This window comes from Lampetra planeri, chromosome 47 (genome assembly GCF_965212315.1).
Source record: "Lampetra planeri chromosome 47, kcLamPlan1.2.h2, whole genome shotgun sequence".
In the NCBI taxonomy this organism is placed as follows: Eukaryota; Metazoa; Chordata; class Hyperoartia; order Petromyzontiformes; family Petromyzontidae; genus Lampetra; species Lampetra planeri.
Window position 1 is genome coordinate 5,135,860 of NC_136153.1, and position 20,006 is coordinate 5,155,865.

The window sequence follows — 20,006 nt, forward strand, 5'->3', positions numbered from 1 at the left end:
TCCCATGGACCATCATCTGTGCTCGGTGCATTGAGGCCTTGTGCTGTGGCATCCAATGGACCATCATCCGTGCTCAGTGCATTGAGGCCTTGTGCTGTGGCGTCCAATGGACCATCATCTGCGCTCGGTGCATTGAGGCCCTGGGCTGTGGCGTCCAATAGGCCATCATCTGTGCTCGGTGCATTGAGGCCCTGGGCTGAGAAGTCCAATCGACCATCATCTGCGCTCGGTGCATTGAGGCCTTGTGCTGTGGCGTCCAATGGACCATGATCTGTGCTCGGTGCATTGAGGCCTTGTGCTGTGACGTCCAATCGACCATCATCTGCGCTCGGTGCATTGAGGCCTTGTGCTGTGGCGTCCAATGGACCATCATCTGTGCTCGGTGCATTGAGGCCCTGTGCTGTGACGTCCAATAGGCCATCATCTGTGCTCGGTGCATTGAGGACCTGGGCTGAGAAGTCCAATCGACCATCATCTGCGCTCGGTGCATTGAGGCCCTGTGCTGTGACGTCCAATAGGCCATCATCTGTGCTCGGTGCATTGAGGCCCTGGGCTGAGAAGTTCAATAGGCCATCATCTGTGCTCGGTGCATTGAGGCCTTGTGCTGTGACGTCCAATAGGCCATCATCTGTGCTCGGTGCATTGAGGCCCTGGGCTGGGACGTCCAATCGACCATCATCTGCGCTCGGTGCATTGAGGCCCTGGGCTGGGACGTCGTCTCACCTGATTCCGTGATGAAGGAGAGCTGCTCGGTCGATGGCCCAACACCCAGCTTGTTCTTCACCTGCACCTTAAAGTAGTACCTGTTAGAGAGGGGCGCGACACGTTTAGATGCGGCACTGCAGTGTCTCGGCGGTGTGATGAAATGGCCTCTTCGCACTCCTCTTGTGCTGCTGTCAGCATCCCTCTCTGAGGACGTGGATTAGTCCATCGTAAGGAGGAAGGAGGTGGGAGACACACGAAGTGATGTGGCTGCGGTGCTCGATGCCCTGCGCTCCAAACCCTGTTACCCGAGCTTCATTCCCAGCTGCGGCTCATGTCGGTGCAAAGTGGTATCTGAAACAGTCCTGGGCGTTCAACTAATACTATTTTTTATTTTACCAGGTAAGGCACACTGAGCTATATAGCTCTTTCTCAGAAGCGACCTGGCCACAAATGATAGCTCAACGAAGTGGCTTATCACGTGGAAATGTATAGCAGCCACATACTCTAAATGCATGTTGATTTTAAATGTGGAGGGAAAACCCGTAGGACCTGGATAAAAAATACACGCCAACCACGGGGAGAACATTTAACCCACTACATCCTGCATACCAGGCCAAGTAGATAACATCCTGCCGCCATGTGTATCATTCTTTGGTTCTTTCAGTAAAGTCACGTAAATAGAAAAATAATAATAAAAATTAAATTGAATAAAAAAAACAAAAATAATAAAAATAAAATAAAAGTTTTAAGTCAAAATGTAACCGTGTGTATTCTCACCACCAGGTCAACTCAAGTGTTGAACGAGTGCCTGGTGAGGTGTGTAAACGTCAGTACTGCAGAGACAACGCTAGATGGTTGTTGTGCTGGCTACACCATTCCCTCGTGTGTGCCATGCTGGCCTTAATAGGTGCTCGCAAACAACACTTGCCTCAACTGTCTGGATCTTTGTCTCTGCGTGTACGTGCATGTGTGTTCGGGTCTTAATAGGTTACTCGATCACAGACGACGGTGCCCCCAACCCTTCTGTCAAGGCTACAAGGGGTCTGGGTGGGGGAGATTCCCCTATTGTTTCTGCGCGGTTGCTTTCCATGCCTGGTGTTGGCCTTGAGGTTCTCAATGGGCGCGTGCTTGTCAACTACAGACTTGGTCTCCCACTTGTTCTGCAGGATGTCCTCCAGAGTGGCCGAATGGATGAGATACCCTGCGGCAAGAAAGGGCACGAGTGAGCATCGGCATCAATGTGCCCGTTGAGTCGTCGTACCCCATGGGCTTCACGTGACTCAAGTTCATTTATTAGGTATAGCCCTGTGAGCCATTCGGCTCTTGAATCGGGTGCAACCGCAACAAACAACAACATGAAGAAGAAACATCTTCAAGTGAATATGTGACTAAGTGCAAACAGAAAATCCAAGAAAAGACAGCAATATTACAGAAAAAGCACCGTACACCAACACTGTGTGCAAAAATCCCAGTGGGATGCAAGTCAAACAACAACAATCACAAGACAACTTAGATTAAGGCCATCAGTCTAACTCCGTACTACAACAAACAAACATGGCCAAACCAAAAAACTTTTCGAAAATCACCAAAATAAAGCCATAAAAGCAATGAAACAGTGGTCATAGGAACTGTAATCGAATTTTCACAATAAACGACGTAAACAACATGTACTACCAAACTCTGCAGCCATAGCTGGCTGCATGAGTCACTCCACAACAGTAGGAGCATCAGTCGGAGTATCAACATTTTACAGGTAGGAACCATATGTTCCACACTGCCCACCAGGGATGTTTGTCTGTCTGTCGTGCATAAATAAATATATAATATAAACAGCTCTTTGATTGGTGGAGACCTACTGCCGGGTACGGAGAGGGGAGGTGCCTAAGGGAGGAGGGTCAGGGGAGGGGCCTAAGGAAGGGGGGGCAGAGGAGGGGCCTAAGAGAGGGGGGGTCAGGGGATGGGCCTAAGGGAGGGGGGTCAGGGGAGGGGGGGTGTAAGGGGAGGGGCCTAAGCAAGGGGGAGGGGCCGAAAGTTAAGGGGGCTGGCTACCTGGCCGGCTGCCTGGCTACCTCAAGTCAAGTTCTCTTGTATACAGGTAGGAACAACAGGTTCCACACTGCCCACCAGGGATGATTTGTCTGTCGTGCAAATTTGTCTGTCGTGCACGAATGCGGTGTCCAACCAAGTTCCTACCTGCCCACTCCGAAGGAACGTGTTTCAATGCACCTTTAAGATCGGCACACAAAATCAAAACACAGATCATACAGACTCCGAGCAGCCACCAGAGGCGCTGCCAATTCACCGCAACGTCACGGACAGAATCGCTTCTCGAATCGTCAATGTGAAATTTGTGGCGATCGATGGAGCGTTGTGGATCGTTTGGGCCCGTGCAGCTTAGCTTCTGATATCTCATGAGATCAGGAACAGTCAGGGTGATATGGGTGGTTTGCAGGAATTTTAAACGTAATGTTGTTCCACAAATAAACATGAAACAAACATTATTAATGCCATGATTTCATGCCCCTAGCAGGCATTTGGTGTGATTGGTGAAATCCCGATTTCATCGCCTTCTGCTCTAATATTATTTGCCAGCTGTACCACTTTTGGATAAAATAGTTTTTTTTAAACATTCCGGGTGGCTTTTGTTGATGACTTCCAGCGAAGAAAAGTGATGTCACAGCTGTCCTGACTGCTGTGGGCCCATCTCAAACATCTGCGCTTCCAATAAAAATATTTTTTTATTTGCACTAAGGTCACATGTTGGCTTCCTGTGCAACCCAACGGTTCACGTGCAGCAGATTTGCAAGACTGAAAAAACACACAAGCTTGAGAAATGTTCCCATTTTTTTATCAAAACAATGTCTCTTCTTGGTTTCAAACAAAGTTATCGCCATCATCATCATCACAATTGGCCGTGGTCAATCCACTGCTGGATGAAGGTCTTTCCTGTATTTAAACGTATGTAAAAATGTTGAACTTCTTTCGGACCGTACGTAACCAACCGTGCTAAAGAAATTCGCTTTCAATCTACAACGATCCACCCAGCACCTGCATGCGAACTGATTTCATTGCCCCATCTCCTCGGTGGGCGACCTCTTAGACGCGTTCCATGCCTTGGCTGCCACTCCGTTACTATGCTTGGCCATCGGCCATCGACCCTTTCTAGCCATGACATGTCTTACCCAAGCCCCACTCACTTTTCTCTACTGCCTCGCTTGGTATACAGGAGGTCGTAGGTTCATTCCCGACCCTTGACGCCTGTATATTTGCGCCTGTTTGCGTGTCTCTCTCTCTCTCTCCCTGTAGTCGCGTAGAGTTTTCTCCATGTCCTCCGTTTTCCCCCCTCCACGTTCAGAAACGTGCGTTGAAGAGTATTTGGCTGCTATAAATATCCACGTGATAAACCACTTCGTTGGGCTGTCATTTGTCGCCAAGACGCTTCTGAAAAGAGCTATATAGCTCAGTGGTCCTTAACTGGCAAAAGAAAATAAAAATCGTAACGGTTTGAATGATGCTACTAAACTGCACGCATTCTGTAATCCATGTGTTCCTCTTTCGGTCTCTCCAATTAAAAAATGTATTCAAATCAATATGCTTATGTCTTCACCTGGGTTTTCTTCCATGTGTAATAACAGCCATAGAGTGTTCACGTGGGGATTGGCTTGCCGGTCCTGCTTTGTAGCCAATAAGGGTTGAGACAGGGAGCATGGCCCCGGCGTGATCACGGCATGTCAGCAGGGGTGATTGGCCTGGCCATTCGGGGCCCCAGCTAATGGGGAGCCGGATCAGAGGCGTGGTCCCGGGATTGACAGGGAACCATCGAGAACGGTCAAGGCTGTCCATGGAGGATTGGCTGGGGGGTACCACGTGACGAAGGGATTAAGAGAGAGAGAGGGAATGATCGAGAGCAGACTTGGGAACGACAAGAGCAGGGTCACGTGCGTACGGGCGCTCTGGGTGCCACGTGCGCGGTGGGGACTTGGTGTGAAGTCTGCCCTCTCTCCGTTGTCTGCCAGCAACGGAGAGTGTGTGAGTAAAGTGTATTTGTGGAAGTGGAAATAAAAAGGACTGATTCCGAAGCCGTCTCAAGAAGGATTATTACACATGTCTCAATGGAAACTGCTGCATTTTTCACGGAGTAAGATTCAACTTAAAAAAAAAGTTCTTATAGATCTCTGGGCAGGAGTAACTATTGTTCTAGATATTTCGGCCCTTCATGTCATAAATAACTGAATTGTGTGATTGAAATATGTATCAGTTGGTTAATTAATGAATTGCCAGGAATGCACGTGATCTCGTCAGATGTTACTGCCTTCGGAATTACTGCATGAGAGGTGCGGTATGAATAATTAGTGATGATTAATTATCATATCTCGGAAGCTAAGCAGGCGTTGCGCCTGGATAGTGTTTGGATGGGCGACCAACGCGATTAAAACAAATGCAATGGAGAAAACTCCACCGTTGTACTGTACTGACCTCCAACATCTCTGCTCTTTTGCCATTACCAATCCACAATGACCAGCGTGGTGAAGTGACATCAAATAGCCAACATGATCCCCATGTCATGATGAGGCCCTTATCCAGCAGTGGATGGGGCCGTACACGCACACGTGACCTTCTTCTACCAGTATAGATCTGGAGTTGCAAACTATAAATCATTGTCGACGTTGTACATCTGAGAAGACCGCTGCTGGCAAGAACAAATGAGCAGAGAGCTGACAGCACTCGTGACTGCTGGGCGACTATTCACGTGTTATTGTCAGTGAGATGGCTGTTGCTTCTGGCTGATCGCTTATGTCATGACGAGTAACTCATGACTGCTGGCTGGTTGGTTAGATGGCAGCGAGTACTGTTAGCTAGCTGGATGGTTAGGTCATAGCTAGTAGCTAGTTGGATGGTTAGGTGACAGCTGATACGAGTAGTTAACTGGTTCGTTAGGTCATTGCGAGTATTAGCAGCGAACTGTATGGTTAGTTCATAGCGAGTACTGTTAGCTAGCTGGATGGTTAGGTCATAGCGAGTACTTGTGCTCAATCCATCAGAATCAGAATATTTATGTACACTGGAGGAATATTACGAGCTATAAAGATTTTTTTTTTGCACAGATGTTCAGCTGCCGGCTTGGGAAGAAAACTAGCGTCGCCGCCACCGCCACCCTCGCAGGCCGCTCGCAGGGAACGCGACTTACACGATGCGCTCAGATTTTTGTTGGGGGATTCCTTGATTTTTTCCAACGCGTGTAGCTATAAGCAACGCAGCGGTTTGAACGAGCCCTTACATCAGGGGTGGGGAACGTCCGGCCCACAGACCGTATAAGGCCCGCGAAATCATTTGGTCTGGCCCTGCCAAGGCAACCGCAGGCGGGACTCGAAATTCAATAAATCTCGGAGCAAACCTGGAAAAGCAGTTGCGAGTAGCAGCAACATCATCAATACCAGCTAACATCGCACGCCTCGCCAAAGAGAAGCAGTTTCAGCCATCACATTAGGGGTGAGTTAATTAAAGTTTGACCAAATAAACGGGCTAATTTTTAAGTTGATAATTTTGTATGGCCCGCGAATGACGTTTAAAATATCCAAATGGCCCTTGGCAGAAAAAAGGTTCCCCACCCCTGCCTTACGTTAATTCGAGGTGGGTGTTGTCTTGTGAACCTAACGGTAATTTCTCACGGCATTGCGGGAGTCTCCTCGATATTGTGGCTGCTTTTGTTGCTTCCGAGTGAAACAACGGACTGATTTATAATTCAGAATCTTTATTTGGAGCGCAGGGGGAATCCGATGAGCTGTAAAGCTCTTTGTCACACATGTCCAGTGTGTGGGCGGCTCAATTGAACGCCTTCGTAATCAGGGACAATTGCAATGCAGCACTGCGTTACAATGAACACTCAGTGGGCTCCAAGTCATTTGTCATTATCGGCGCCTTCAGCAACTTCCAAGTGGCAGAATTAATCCTGGGGACGCCTCTTCTTCTTCTTTCTTGGCATGACATTGCCAACAACAGCCAGGAGGAGGTCAGTGCGTGTGTTCGTGAGCACGCTGGAGATGTTACAACTTTTCTGATGAATCCGGAAAAATTGAAAATCGAGCATATTCTTGACACGCCGTTTAATCCGAAAAACGTGTTTCGTTTCAGATCGATGCAAAAAGAATATCACGTCCCATTGCCCATGTTTCCTGCCAAACGAGGTGATGCCCACTATTTCTATCACAAATAAATGTTCAACGATTGCGTAATGCAAAGTATTTGAAAATCCAAACAAGTAAAAAAAAATCCAAGCATTTGATATCAGTAATTTCTTGTTATCCAAAGAACATCCCTTGAGCATGTGTTTCTGAGCAACGAGTGATTCTGCAGACCTCTGAGACATTTGCCTGCCCTTTGACTGCCGCTGATAAGACGAGTGAGCAGAAGAAGACACTCTCGCGAAGACCCGGATATATGAAGCGTCGCGTTGTACGGAGCGTTGTGTTGTCTGCGGCAGACACCTGGTCTCTGGGAATGGGAGACTGCAAGGTTTTGCGATGTGGGTTTTTTTCGGGTCGAATTGAGAAAATCGAGTTGGATGGATGGAGAGAGAGTTCAGTTCAGTTCATTTATTAGGTATAGCCCTGTGAGCCATTCGGCTCTTGAATCGGGTGCAACCGCAACAAACAACAACATGAAGAAGAAACATCTTCAAGTAATTACGCGCAACAGATAGAGAGTACTAAGGAAGTCCTCGAGCAGGTAAGGGAGAAGTCTTCATTTTGACGATCAAAAAACAGGTAACATGTGGATCGGGCATATATTCAGCATAAGAATATTTATTTATTCCGGAGGAATCAGATGAGCTATAAAGCTCTTTTTCACAGATGTCCAAGGTGAAAGCTTGAATTAATGTATGCTGAACTTTATTAAACCATATGACGCCGATGATAACGCTGATGATGCAATGTGATAATGCTATGTGATGATGATGGTAATCCAGAAATATGTGAATTGGAAAAATTCTCAGGGGTGAAAGCTTCATGAAGGTAGTTCTGGAAAAGTTGAGGATGTTAGGAAAGTGGCTAAGGGGCAGAAAATGAATCTGCTGCTTAATAACTTGAAGGAACGGGCTGACGCGGTGAAACAAAGGAGAGAGCTCAATATCGGACAGGGCGAAGGAGTGAGTTTGAGCCAAAGACACTGACACATGGGCACAGAATCAAATAATAAAAATAAGACATTGATGTACGTCCCTCCATCATCCTCAATATATTGGAATTCATATGCTCAAGATCGGACAGGGCGAAGGAGTGAGTCTGAGCCAAAGACACTGCCACAGGGCACAGACTCAAGGAAGAAGAAGACGTTGATTTACGTCCCTCTATCATCCTCTATATATTGGAATTCATATGCTCAAGATCGGATAGGGCGAAGGAGTGAGTCTGAGCCAAAGACACTGCCACAGGGCACAGACTCAAGGAAGAAGAAGACCCTCCCTTGCGTCCCTCCATCGTCCTCAATGTAGAGAAACGCGTAAATGCGCGGTGAACACCTCGCAATGCCCTCTCCAACGACGCGAACGCTCCCATGTGCCCTCCCGGTTCGCCAAGACACCCTCCCTGCTCAGAATTCCTGACGCTGCCTCCACTGTCGGTGCCGGCTGTAAGCAACCAACTCCCTGATGTTCTGGGCCATGCAGAGAGTCGTTTTCTAGTGGCTCTTGCAAAGCACGTTGCCTCTGGTGGGACGTTGGAATAATAGTGGAACATATCAACCTTTTTTTTTAAATACACATAAGGGCGGCTGGACATATGGGCCGACGCGAAAACTATTTGGGGAGCAGGCAGCCTTTTTTATTATTAAACAAGGGAGACGCTTTGACCACGACAAGCAGCTTGCAGTAGTCATCAATCATCATCAGCCATCATTTATCCACTGCTGGAGAATGACCCCCCCCCCCCCGTCGACCCCCCCTCGCCCCCCTTTAAAGCTGTCGTCATGTCTCACGGTCCAGCAATGCAACGGTCCTCCGAGCTCCCGCACACGAGCTGATGTCATCGCTCCGTATAAAGTACCACGAGGCCGAGCCTTTGTGGACTATGCAAAGGCATTTTGGTTCAGTGGGGATCGATGCAGTCATCCAAGCAGCTCTCACGAACCCAGACCCAAAAGAAATATTCAGTTGCAACGCCTCGCTTGTCAAACGAAGAGGCTGCTTTGCCCCAAACTTGTCATGAAAAGGCGAAATCCTTCGCAACATCACACTGGTCTTGTACATTTTTCTCTACCACGCACCTCCGTGAAAACATCTATAATATTTTTGACACAAAATTCGAAGATACCCGCCTGTGAGTTATAACCCTGAAAGCAGCGATTGCTGATTCGCGGAGTGTGATGGTGAACAAGTTTAGAGACCCTCCTTTGAGCTTCTTTGCTGTTAGCAACTTGCTTGATCGGTCTTACCCTGAGAACGTTGGTGGCAACTGCTGAATCGGTCAACCCGGAAAAGTTTCTGGAAACTGCTTAATTGGTTTTACCCTCAGAAGTTGGTGGCAAATGCTTAAATGGTTTTACCCTGGGAAGTTGGTGGCAACTGCTTAATTGATTTTACCCTGAGAAGTTGGTGGCAACTGCTTAATAGGTTTTACCCTGAGAAGTTCATGGCAACTGCTTAATTGGTTTTACCCTGAGATGTTGGTGGCAACTGCTTAATTGGTTTTACCCTGAGAAGTTGGTGGAAACTGCTTAATGGGTTTTACCCTCAGAAGTTGGTGGCAACTACTTAATTGGTTTTACCCTGCGAGGTTGATGGCAACTGCTTAATTGGTTTTACCCTGAGATGTTGATGGCGCTGCTTAATGGGTTTTACCCTCAGAAGTTGGTGGCAACTACTTAATGGATTTTACCCTGAGAAGTTCATGGCAACTACTTAATGGGTTTAACCCTGATAAGTTGCTGGAAACTGCTTAATGGGTTTTACCCTGAGAAGTTTCTGGAAACTGCTTTATGGGTTTTACCCTGAGATGTTGGTGGCAACTGCTTAAATGGTTTTACCCTGAGAAGTTGCTGGAAACTGCTTAAATTGGTTTTACCCTGAAAAGTTGCTGGAAACTGCTTAATTGGTTAATGAACCGATACGTGTGGACTCAGTGGCGATATTAAATGCGCTCTCCTGGAAACCACCACCATCATCAGCCACGATAAATCGGCTGCTGGAAGACGGCCACCCCAAGCCGTTGCCATCTGTCAAGGCTCTGCAATGAACCACAATCCGCCTGGCACCTGCACACGAGCTGCTTTCACCGCTCCATCTCCTCAGCGGACGTCCGCTCTGGAACTGCACCGCGATACTGGACTGTCGCCCATCATCGTCGTCCCTTCTAGACAACTTGGCGACTTTGTTGTTGTTGTTGTTAAATGTATGCGCCAAAGCAGCAGGGATCTCCCGAAAACAAAAAAGTGTTTTGTTGGCGAATCGGATCCAGATTAGAAAAAAATAATAAATATGTATTCTCGCTTTTTTTTTACCCAAGAAAAGCGGAATGTACATACGTTATGTACATATGTAATGGACATGCGTGATCTACATACATTATGCATCTTGATAAACTGTGAATAACCCAACCAATAATAGAGATCCATTCTCATTTTTTGCATAAATTAACCTCTGCCCCCGCCCCTCTCCCCCTCTGGTCCTTGCACCTGATTGGCTCACAAGTGATGACATAATATTTATCCGTCGATTTAAGACCGAAACAGGAGGAGGATTTCTCCATAACTCTGCCTGTCGCCTGATGATGCTGGTTGTAATAGCCAGTGAAACGTCGTACTCAAATTGTAAATGTTGTGGGTTTACTCTCCAACACACAGTTGGTGTGCTGAACTAGTAAAGAATTGGCACGTTTTGTTTACGTGACAAACCTTAATAATTGGCTGTGCCGGGTGGTGGTGGGTTTAACGACACATTTATATTTACACGATCTAACCCCCAAAAAAACCCTCTATCATGAATATATTACAGCTATCACTGAAGACTGATAGATTGCAACCTCTAGACGCTATGGCAGCCTCCTTAATCTCAAACCGCCGGAGTGATTTTCTTTTTTATTTCTCCAAAATGTTCAGACCGCTGCTTTTTTGAGCGATGATCCTCCCTCCTCTGGTGTGAAGAGCCGCATGGGGGCCCATCGCTGCGAAGGTCACGAGGGCGGGAGTGACGTCGCGACCGCCACTGCGACAGCACGATCCAGAGGGCAGCCGTGCCAACAGTTTGGCCCACGCCGCTAAATTTGGCAGAACCGCAAATGAATTGCGAGCAGGTCTCCAGCAATTACATGCTAAGTCGCCACTGATTAAGGTTAGCATGGGAGGGGACGGGGCAAGGCAACGTGAGTTTACGGTTGTTGGCCGTAGCTCTGTGTGCTCTTATACGATAATTGGTGGGGGTGGGGGGGCAATTAACCAGAATTTTTGCCTCATGGGGAATTAAAAAAGAGTGGAAACACATTTATCATTGCGAGCCAGGTCTTTTTATACGATTACATTTTTGTCATTCCGCCCAAGCCAAACCCCCCCCCCCCACCAAATGTATTCACGAGATGGCGTGCCCCCATTCCAATCTCTTACAGAGCAGCGCCACGACCCTCCGTACTGGAGAAAAGCCCACAGAAGCAGATGTTGTAGAGCCAGCTCTGAGGTGCCGTCAGTTGACCTCTGATCCACACGGTAGACTAACTCTGCTGCGTGGCACATCAGTTTGCCGCGGCATAGGACCAGGTGTGCCGCGGGGTTGTCGGAATTATAGGGAAATAACCTCTAAGCCCCCGCCCTCCCTCCCTCCCTCTCCATTGATCGTGCATGCACAGTGCGGCAGACGGCCGACAGTCTCCACCACTGGCCCTCTCAACAGACACATTAGCAGCAGTTGCCCTTTAACAACTCTGGCACCCCCCCCCCCTCAGCCAGTCTACATAACAAAGGCTCAGTCCTTTGTTATGTAGACTAGCCGTAGTTTCAAGCCGCACCAACCTTACCATAATAATTTAAAGGGGGCCTGTCCTGGCTCCTCCCCCCCTCAACCAGTATATATACGGGGTAGTATCTCTTGGAATTTCTCATTTACTTGATACAGCAAGCGTGCTGTGACGGTTCCACCTGAAGACGGAAGCTTGTGTTGCCTCCGAAACGTCGTGATTTTTATTTTATTTTTTATTTTATTTTACTTTTATTAATTTTAATTTTTTACCTACGTGATTTTACTGAAAAAAACCTAAGAATAAGAATAGACACGCAGAGACGCACACAAAGCCTCAGAGAGACACACGCAGAGACACACAGACACGGAGACGACGCACACAGAGACGTCAGCAGATACACGCAGAGACGTGGAGACACACGCGGGCAAGCGACACAGACGTGAATACACTCACACAATTGGGCAAATTATTGTTATGGATTTTGGCAGCGCCGCTCGATTTCCTTTGTTCTCCATAAGATCCATATATCTTCTTGGTTCTTTCGGTAAAGTCACGTAGAAGGGAAGTAATAAAATAATAAAAATAAAACATAATAAAACAATACTTCCCTTCTACGTGACTTTACCGAAAGAACCAAGAAGATGAATCCCTGCAGTCACGAAAGCTTTAAATCGAAAAGATCCATATAGGCACGGGATTGTGAATTCTCTCTCGGCTGCAATGCATTCCCACCCACTCACCCGCCCGGGCACACGGCGAGTGTTTTTTTGGTTCGGTGTGCCGTGAAGATCGAGCAAGCTACCAGAGTGTGCCCTGAAATGAGAGAGGCTGAGAAGCACTGCAGCACGAGGAAGCGATTCACCACACGCTCTGCATATGAGAGTAATGTTCGTCCCGTGACCAGTCAAACCAATAAATAACACTCAGAGCTGAAATATATATAGCCATATCGAGTTCAGAATCGTACGGGTTTTTTTTTCTTCGTGCAATCATTAATCACCGGAGGCTGGGACCGTAAAATCACCACACTCGAGAACGCGATTTAATCACGGTCTGATGGAACCTGGATTCGAACCCAGGTTCCCAGCTGTTACCGGCTCAGCGTCCCTGACCCTCTGAGTCACGCTACTACCTCTTGCTCACAGCGTTCCAAATGGCAGCGCGCAACTCCCCCCCCCCCATAACCGCACCGCTGTGCAACGTGTTCGCTTCATCGCAATAAAAAAAAGATCCGCGGCCGAATCAGTGAACGTGACACGTGAGAATCGCAAGGGACTCTGGGCTCTACGTTATCCTCATCAGCGTTCGCGCGCAGCACGTGATTCATGCAACCCACCCTCTTTAATGACCATCACCCTGCGTGAACGCACCAACAAGAAGGACATCCCCACATTGGGTTTGTTCCGCCGGAGGTGGCCGTGTCTGTGCTCTCTGATACAACAGTGGCCACACTGTGGTTCATGCAGGGCGCCGTGTCAAAGAGAATAGGCCAGCAGCTACCATGCTCTCCCGACGGCTGTGTGCCTACCATGGTCTTCTTGCGTTTTGGTTGTGTTGTCCTTCCCCCCGCACCTCCGATCAGTTACGCACGGTGTGAAAGAAGTTCAACGTGCGTGTGTGGTCATCGACCGCTGCTGGTGAATGTGGAACTTTTGGTTGAGCGGTTCGAGCTCAGCTCTTGGTCCACGGGCAATTGGCCCAAAAGTGGGACCGTTGTGCGTGGCAAATTTTAACAGCTATAATTTTTGTTTCAAGAATTGTATCGATAAATCACGAGTACATCCGATTGCAGGGTCAACGTGTTCGAGTTTTACGAGAAGAATGTCATTGAGTGAGGGAGATGTAGAAATACCGATGAGCTATGAAGCCCTTTTTCACAGATGTCCAGTAAACGATATACTTAAGCTTCCTGTCCATGGTGAACACTGCTCATGGTGGACGCAAGCCCTGTTGGTTATTAGCAGCATTTCCCTGCCCAGGCGATGCCACTCCACCCCCTCGGCTCACGTACGTGGAACTCCATCCTGTTCGCATGTTTTGACTTTCTAAATCGATATTGCCAAGCAGCAGTGAAACGAGCAACCTCTGGACTGGTTCCAACTTTCAGGGTCTCATTAGCAGTTAAGCGCATGCCCTTGTCTCATGGGCTAGCGATGACCTCTGAGCCACCCGGGGTCATTTTTTTGTAATCATTCATTCATCAATTTATGAACTAAACAATTTTTTTATTTTACCAGGTAAGGCCCACTGAGATATACAGCTCAAATTTAGAAGCAACTTGGCCATATATGATAGCTCAACGAAGTGGCTTATCACGTGGAAATGCATCGCAGCCAAATACTGTGAACGCACGTTTCTAAATGTTGAGGAAAAAGCCGGAGAACTTGGAGAAAAATCTGCGCAACCACGGGGAGAGAGACACGCAAATCCAGGCGACAAGATCGAAATCGAACACGACGACCTCCTGCATACGAGACGAGCTGGCTAACATCTCTCATGACCGAAGCAGCGGAGCGACTCCTACCAGACTGCGTCGCCTTGCCCCCGTCGGTCCAGCCGAGGATGACGAAAGAGTGGCAGCCCTCGACGGCCACCACGGTGAGGTTCTTGGGCGGCGAACCCGGGAGGGCCACGGGGGCCAGCTCCTTGGGGATGAGGTCGTCAAGCGTCTTCACCTGGAAGTGCTCGAGGGCGTCGGACAGCGAGCAGGGCGTGTCGGTTTCCTTGCTCAGATAGCGCACGTGGGGCGCTGCGACGGACGGACGGACGATCGGACGGACGGACGAAAAGACGGACAGACGGACAGACGGACAGACGGACAGACGGACAGACGGACGGAAGAAGGAACAGAATCAGAATGTGGTTATTTATATTGAAGGAATCCGATGAGCTATGAATTTTTTCACGGATGATCATGGATCGTGGATCATCTCCTGGGATGCCCTGCAGCACCACAATGCCATTCCTCGAGATTTGGCAATGCCAACACCAGAAGCGGTGGCCTGTGCAGAATATTGTGATAAGACCATGTAGGTTGGACAGGAGACACGGCGAAGAAGATGAAGACAGATGATCCAGTAGGAGTGGGTCAGAATGTTACACCAACAAGCAATACAAAAAACACGATAGGAGTGCAAAGTATGGGATAGGTAAACAAATCATCAAAAAATATACAAATACAACTTTTTTTTGAACCAGGTAAAGCCCACTGAGGTATTAACTTCTTTTTCAGAAGCGATCTGGCCACAAATGATAGCTCAACGAAATGGCTTAAAATGTGGAAATTCATAGCAGCAAAATAATCTAAATAATCTCCATACAACCATGAAGATAACTAATGCGAGTTGGTACGCACATCACGCAAGGCTGCGGTAAACGCTTGCGGCGCGCGTTTGTCCCACGGAAGTGACTGAAATTGACAGTGACTTCCAGGGCAAAGCGCGTTTTGCATTATTTCGCAAACGGTGCTTCTGCCACTGATGTGTGTCGCCAAGTTTTTGGCAATTGTTTAGTCAATTTGGCCACTTGTCCACAGGGCAAGTCCCTAACAGCAACACGACGTGAAGTTGACACTGCATTGAACCATCTTGACGAGAGCTATCGTGATCCCCACCCCCCATTGCAGACGCGTGAACAGACGGACGGACGACGGACGGAGCTCTTTGCGTTCACACATTCCATGTCGGTCAGAAAGCATCCAACAACAACAAAAAACATCGGAAGTAAAATTCTCATGGTCAATATTCGAAACGCGTCAGTCTTGAGCGCAGCCCAACAGTGGCGCTGCCGCTTGGTGGGTCGAGTGGGGAACGACGCGCCTCACCGGTGAATCTCTTCCTTCCTGCCGAGTCCAGCTCGGATATCGGGTACATGCGGAACGGCGCGTGGTCCAGGTGCGAGCCGCTACCCGCGGTCTGCAGACCTGGTGGCCGTTACGCCGGCGAGGGCGACGTGACGGCATGGGAGGGGAGGTCACACCGCACAGACACCACCACACAAGAGCAGCAGTCGCAGGGGACAAACGATCGTGGCACGCGATGTGATGTTCTGCACTCTGAGCCAGCGACTAGGGCACACAGAGAGAGATAGCAGCCGTAGCTCTCGCCGATGTGATTTCTGGTTGCCCTGAAATCACATCGGGGAGAGCACGACGTCCGACGTTTCGGCACGACGTCCAACGTTTTGCTCCCCGTGCTGGGAGCTTCTCACATCCCACATGCGGGAAGGTTGCTCAGGAAATACATTCGGGAGCTCAAGAAGAATATTGCCCCACGTGAAGCGAAAGATCTGACGGGATCTGGACCAACAGGCAGGAAACATTTACACTGGCGCAGAACGGCACAAGGCGGCTCGTTTCTCCGCAGCCACGGCGTCTTACGGGGTAGGTGCCAGGCGAACCGTAGGCCCGGCTCACGCCTCTTTTTTTCCACTGGCGTATGCGAGCCGCGCCGAGCCTGACCGAGTCGGCTCGGGAGGCGTCAGGTCGTTTTCCCACTGCAGAAGCGAAGCCGAGCCGTGCCGCTTAAGTCATGCGCAACGAACGCGCCGAGATGCGTGAAGGCGACGCTCAGATGTGCTCGCATTGTTACTGACCGACGTGACGTCACATGCAATGAATGCGTCATTAGCCCCGCCCTTGGCCCTGCTTAGCCCCTAGATTCTAATGTTTAATGATATCAGCTTGAATCCAGTATGTCATGGCAAACGGTGTAAAAAACCACCCGCATCACGGCCTGAAGCTTCAAACAACAATAATATACAGCCAATGAAGCGGGCCTTGTAGGCAGCTATTGTAGGTACCTTCATCTACCAATGGCAGGTCCTCAGTTTGTCCGATTGGTCCTTCTCCTGATGACTCTGCATGGGCACGAAAGAAATGAAGGGGTCAAAAGGTTAAGGTTGAGAGGTCGTCAATTTGCCAAAGCCACTGCACCTTTATCCGTCACTTCCATCCTCTCTGCCGGATGTTGCACAGTTGGCACCTGAAGCCCCCGAGGCTCTGATAGAATTCAACCTGAAGCCGCCGGGTGGATTAATGACTCGGCACTCAGAGATTCGCCACCGCAAGTCACTCGCTCACCGGCGGTCAGCCGTCCCCTTGCCACTCTTATGTTGCTGCCATTGCAGTTGATGTTCCCGTGAACGTCACTCGTTGACTCCGTCACCCCGCGCCGCGTTCAGCCACCGCGCTGCAGCTCACCGTCACTTCTTCTTTACCTCGTGAAGCTCGTCTTGGGAATTGCCTCCCCATCGACTCTTTTTTTCACAAAAAGTTATTCGAACCTTGGTCAATTCAAGAAACGTATTTAGCAGTGACCCCTATGAAAACTTCAACAGTTTTCGTTTGCTCTTGACCTCGTTTATTGTTATTTTTTTGTTTGTTTTTGTTATTTTCTTTGAACCTATCTACGTGACTTTACCGAAAGACCCAAGAATATAAGTTTTCGTTTGACTTTGGACCTTTAAGCCCGTGCTCATGGACCATAACTTTGGAATACGTTCGTGTAATAGCATCGCTCCAAGAGGCTTACAAAGGTCAACATGATTATGAGAGGTTAACAAAATGATTGGGGGGATGGGAAAAAAACACACACAATGCATGCTTCTTCTGGAACAGTGCCAATGTGCGGTTTCTCGGAATTGGCTCGGAGGACGAAGCTGAGTGTCGTCGTCATGGAACAAGCGGAGTGGACTCGTGAAACGGTGCGCTCACGTTGTTCCGATGCTAACGAGCAAAACAAGACGTAAACAACAAGCAACACACGCACACGCACACTCGCACGCACGGATAAATTGGACCGGATGGTCTGCACTTGGAACGAATTCCTGGAATTGACAAACGTGCTCTGTTATTATTATTGTTGTTGTTGTTCCATTTTTGCAGAACAACCGAGTTGTTGCGTGGCATTACAATTTGAAATTATTGTGAAACTAAATGCAATGGTGAAATCCATTCATAAGAGTGTTATGTTTCTATTCCCAGTTCAATTATGCAATTTACGATCATATTTAGAGTGGCCTGAAAACATCGAACAATCATCTACCACCCTCAATTACTATCATTGTATGTCTTATTTATTCTGAATTACACAAGGGTAATTACAAATATCGATTTAAAGCTTTCGTGACTGCAGGGATTCATCTTCTTGGTTCTTTCGGTAAAGTCACGTAGAATGGAAATAATAAAAATAATAAAATAAAACATAATAAAATAATATAATAGAATATTTTATTTTATTATGTTTTATTTTATTAGTTTTATTGTAAAACATAATAAAATAATATAATAAAATATTTTATTATGTTTTCTTTTATTATTTTTATTGTTTCCATTCTACGTGACTTTACCGAAAGAACCAAGAAGATAATTAATAATAATTGAACAAATGTTGCAGTTCACCGCTGGATGAAGACCTCCCGACGCCATGACGGTGATGGAGGTTGTATGACCATACTTCACCACGCTGGTCAGTGCTGGCTGCAGGGCGAGTGAGGTAATCGGGCCTGGCCCTGACGTCACTTGCCAGTGGCCGGGAATTTAACTCGGCACGCCGGAGTCCATAGCACCACTGCTCCCTTTCACGTTCACGTCAAATACAAAGGTGCCGCTGTACAATTGAGGCTATTTTGGCCTACTCCTCCACGCTGCCTAGTTAAGTTGGAAGAGTCAGGAACGCTTTACCCCATCACACGCGACCTACCAATGGGTCTAACTGGGATACCCATTTATATTGCCCGGGTGGCAAACGCAGCGGGGGTTTAATAACTTTGCACCATTGTTACAGCTGCCGTGCGGGGAGATCGAACCAGCAACCTCTGGATTGCAAGTCCAGCATAAACACACAACCTTTGATGTTTCAAATCAAAATGCCCGATTGTGGTAGACACGTGTCACATACGCTGTGTCCAGTAACCATTTCCAAATCGCGAGATATTACCAAAACACGGTGGCAGTGATGTCACGACAGCACTTGTGCCAGGCTATGTGCACTATTAAGGCCATGTGAAGTGTTGAAGGCTTGCTGACAGGAAGTCACGGGACAAACCCGGTTGTTATTGGTTTACTGTCTGAGATGACTGGCAGATGTACCACCTATGCTCCCCACATTGTCAACTTGCTGTGTTTTTGCCACCTGGCACTCCGCTCATTGTTGTGAGGGCGACTGCCTCCAACTGCCCAGTAGCGTTGTTCACGATCCTCCTCCACAAAGATCGATCTTGACACCGCTCGTACCAGTCATAAGCAAGTCCACGCAGTTCCACGTGCTCCTGTGCCACATCAGCACAACTCTCCTGCAGCCCGTGCCACACGCCCAATGCAGCTTCTCCTGCCGGAGGAGCTCACTGATGGGACTGTGTCGAGATCTTTCAAGGATATGCGAGCTCCTCACCCAATTCACCCTGGTAAAACCCAGGATGGATCGTAAGCAGGTCAGCCTGAATGTTTCGAACCGGTGCAGAGAAGGGAGGGCATAACTGTGGGCGAGAATACCTGGGTCAGGTAGCTTCCACACAGCGTTACACACCCAACGAGAAGATAATGCGGCTTGACTGATTCAAACGAAGGCGCACACACACACTTTTTTTTGGGACACCATATGTTTCATCGGAGTTGTCATGCCAACTTCCCGCCATTCCATGAAAGAAAGCAACGAGCAAATTGGGTTGCAGCGGGACAGAAAAAACACGATTCTAACCAGAGTTATCTTGATCTGGCAAATCGCAGTTGAATTTTTATTCAAATGTTCCTGCCGTTGATGTACATTTTGTTTCGAATGGGTGTCTCAATGTGCCAATTCAATCACGCTGTGCGATAGACAGATGTCACTGGTGCTTGCATTGCATCGGACTGGATGCATTTGGTGGCGGTCATCCGAGCAACATAATTAAGGGATTTGTTTTGCCCTCTCGGCCGCCACATGTGCCGGCCGCCGCTACAAATGAAAGAGCGCGGTCCACCGACAGCGACCGGCGTGGCACTGTCGGCGGCGATTATTATGTATTCTTTTTTTGCTGCGAGGAATGCGCATGACGAACACGCGCACACGCACTCACGCGCGCATGCACGCACGCGCGCACACACACGCACGCACACGCACTCACGCACGCACGCACGCGCGCACACACTCATATGTGCACGCACGCACACGCACGCAAGCGCACACACACGCACACACATATTTACGCACACACACACGCGCGCACACACACACGCGCACACACACACGCGCACACACACACGCGCACACACACACGCGCACACACACACGCGCACATACACACGCGCACACACACGCGCACACACACGCACACATTTACGCACACACACGCGCACACACACACGCGCACACACACACA

At 48.5% G+C, this 20,006-nt stretch overlaps 1 protein-coding gene across 1 annotated transcript in view; it reads right to left on the minus strand.

Annotated features, from left to right (window-relative positions):
* The window catches only part of LOC144733527 (fibronectin type III domain-containing protein 1-like), an 82,217-nt gene that overhangs the window by 15,366 nt on the left and 46,845 nt on the right, over nt 1-20,006 (minus strand). Inside the window, exons 16-20 of the mRNA XM_078615474.1 lie at nt 16,449-16,505; nt 15,472-15,570; nt 14,173-14,397; nt 1,798-1,906; nt 724-803 (exon numbers count right to left, since the gene is read on the minus strand). Coding sequence (XP_078471600.1) covers nt 724-803; nt 1,798-1,906; nt 14,173-14,397; nt 15,472-15,570; nt 16,449-16,505 — 570 coding nt within the window. The remainder of the gene's footprint in view (nt 1-723; nt 804-1,797; nt 1,907-14,172; nt 14,398-15,471; nt 15,571-16,448; nt 16,506-20,006) is intronic.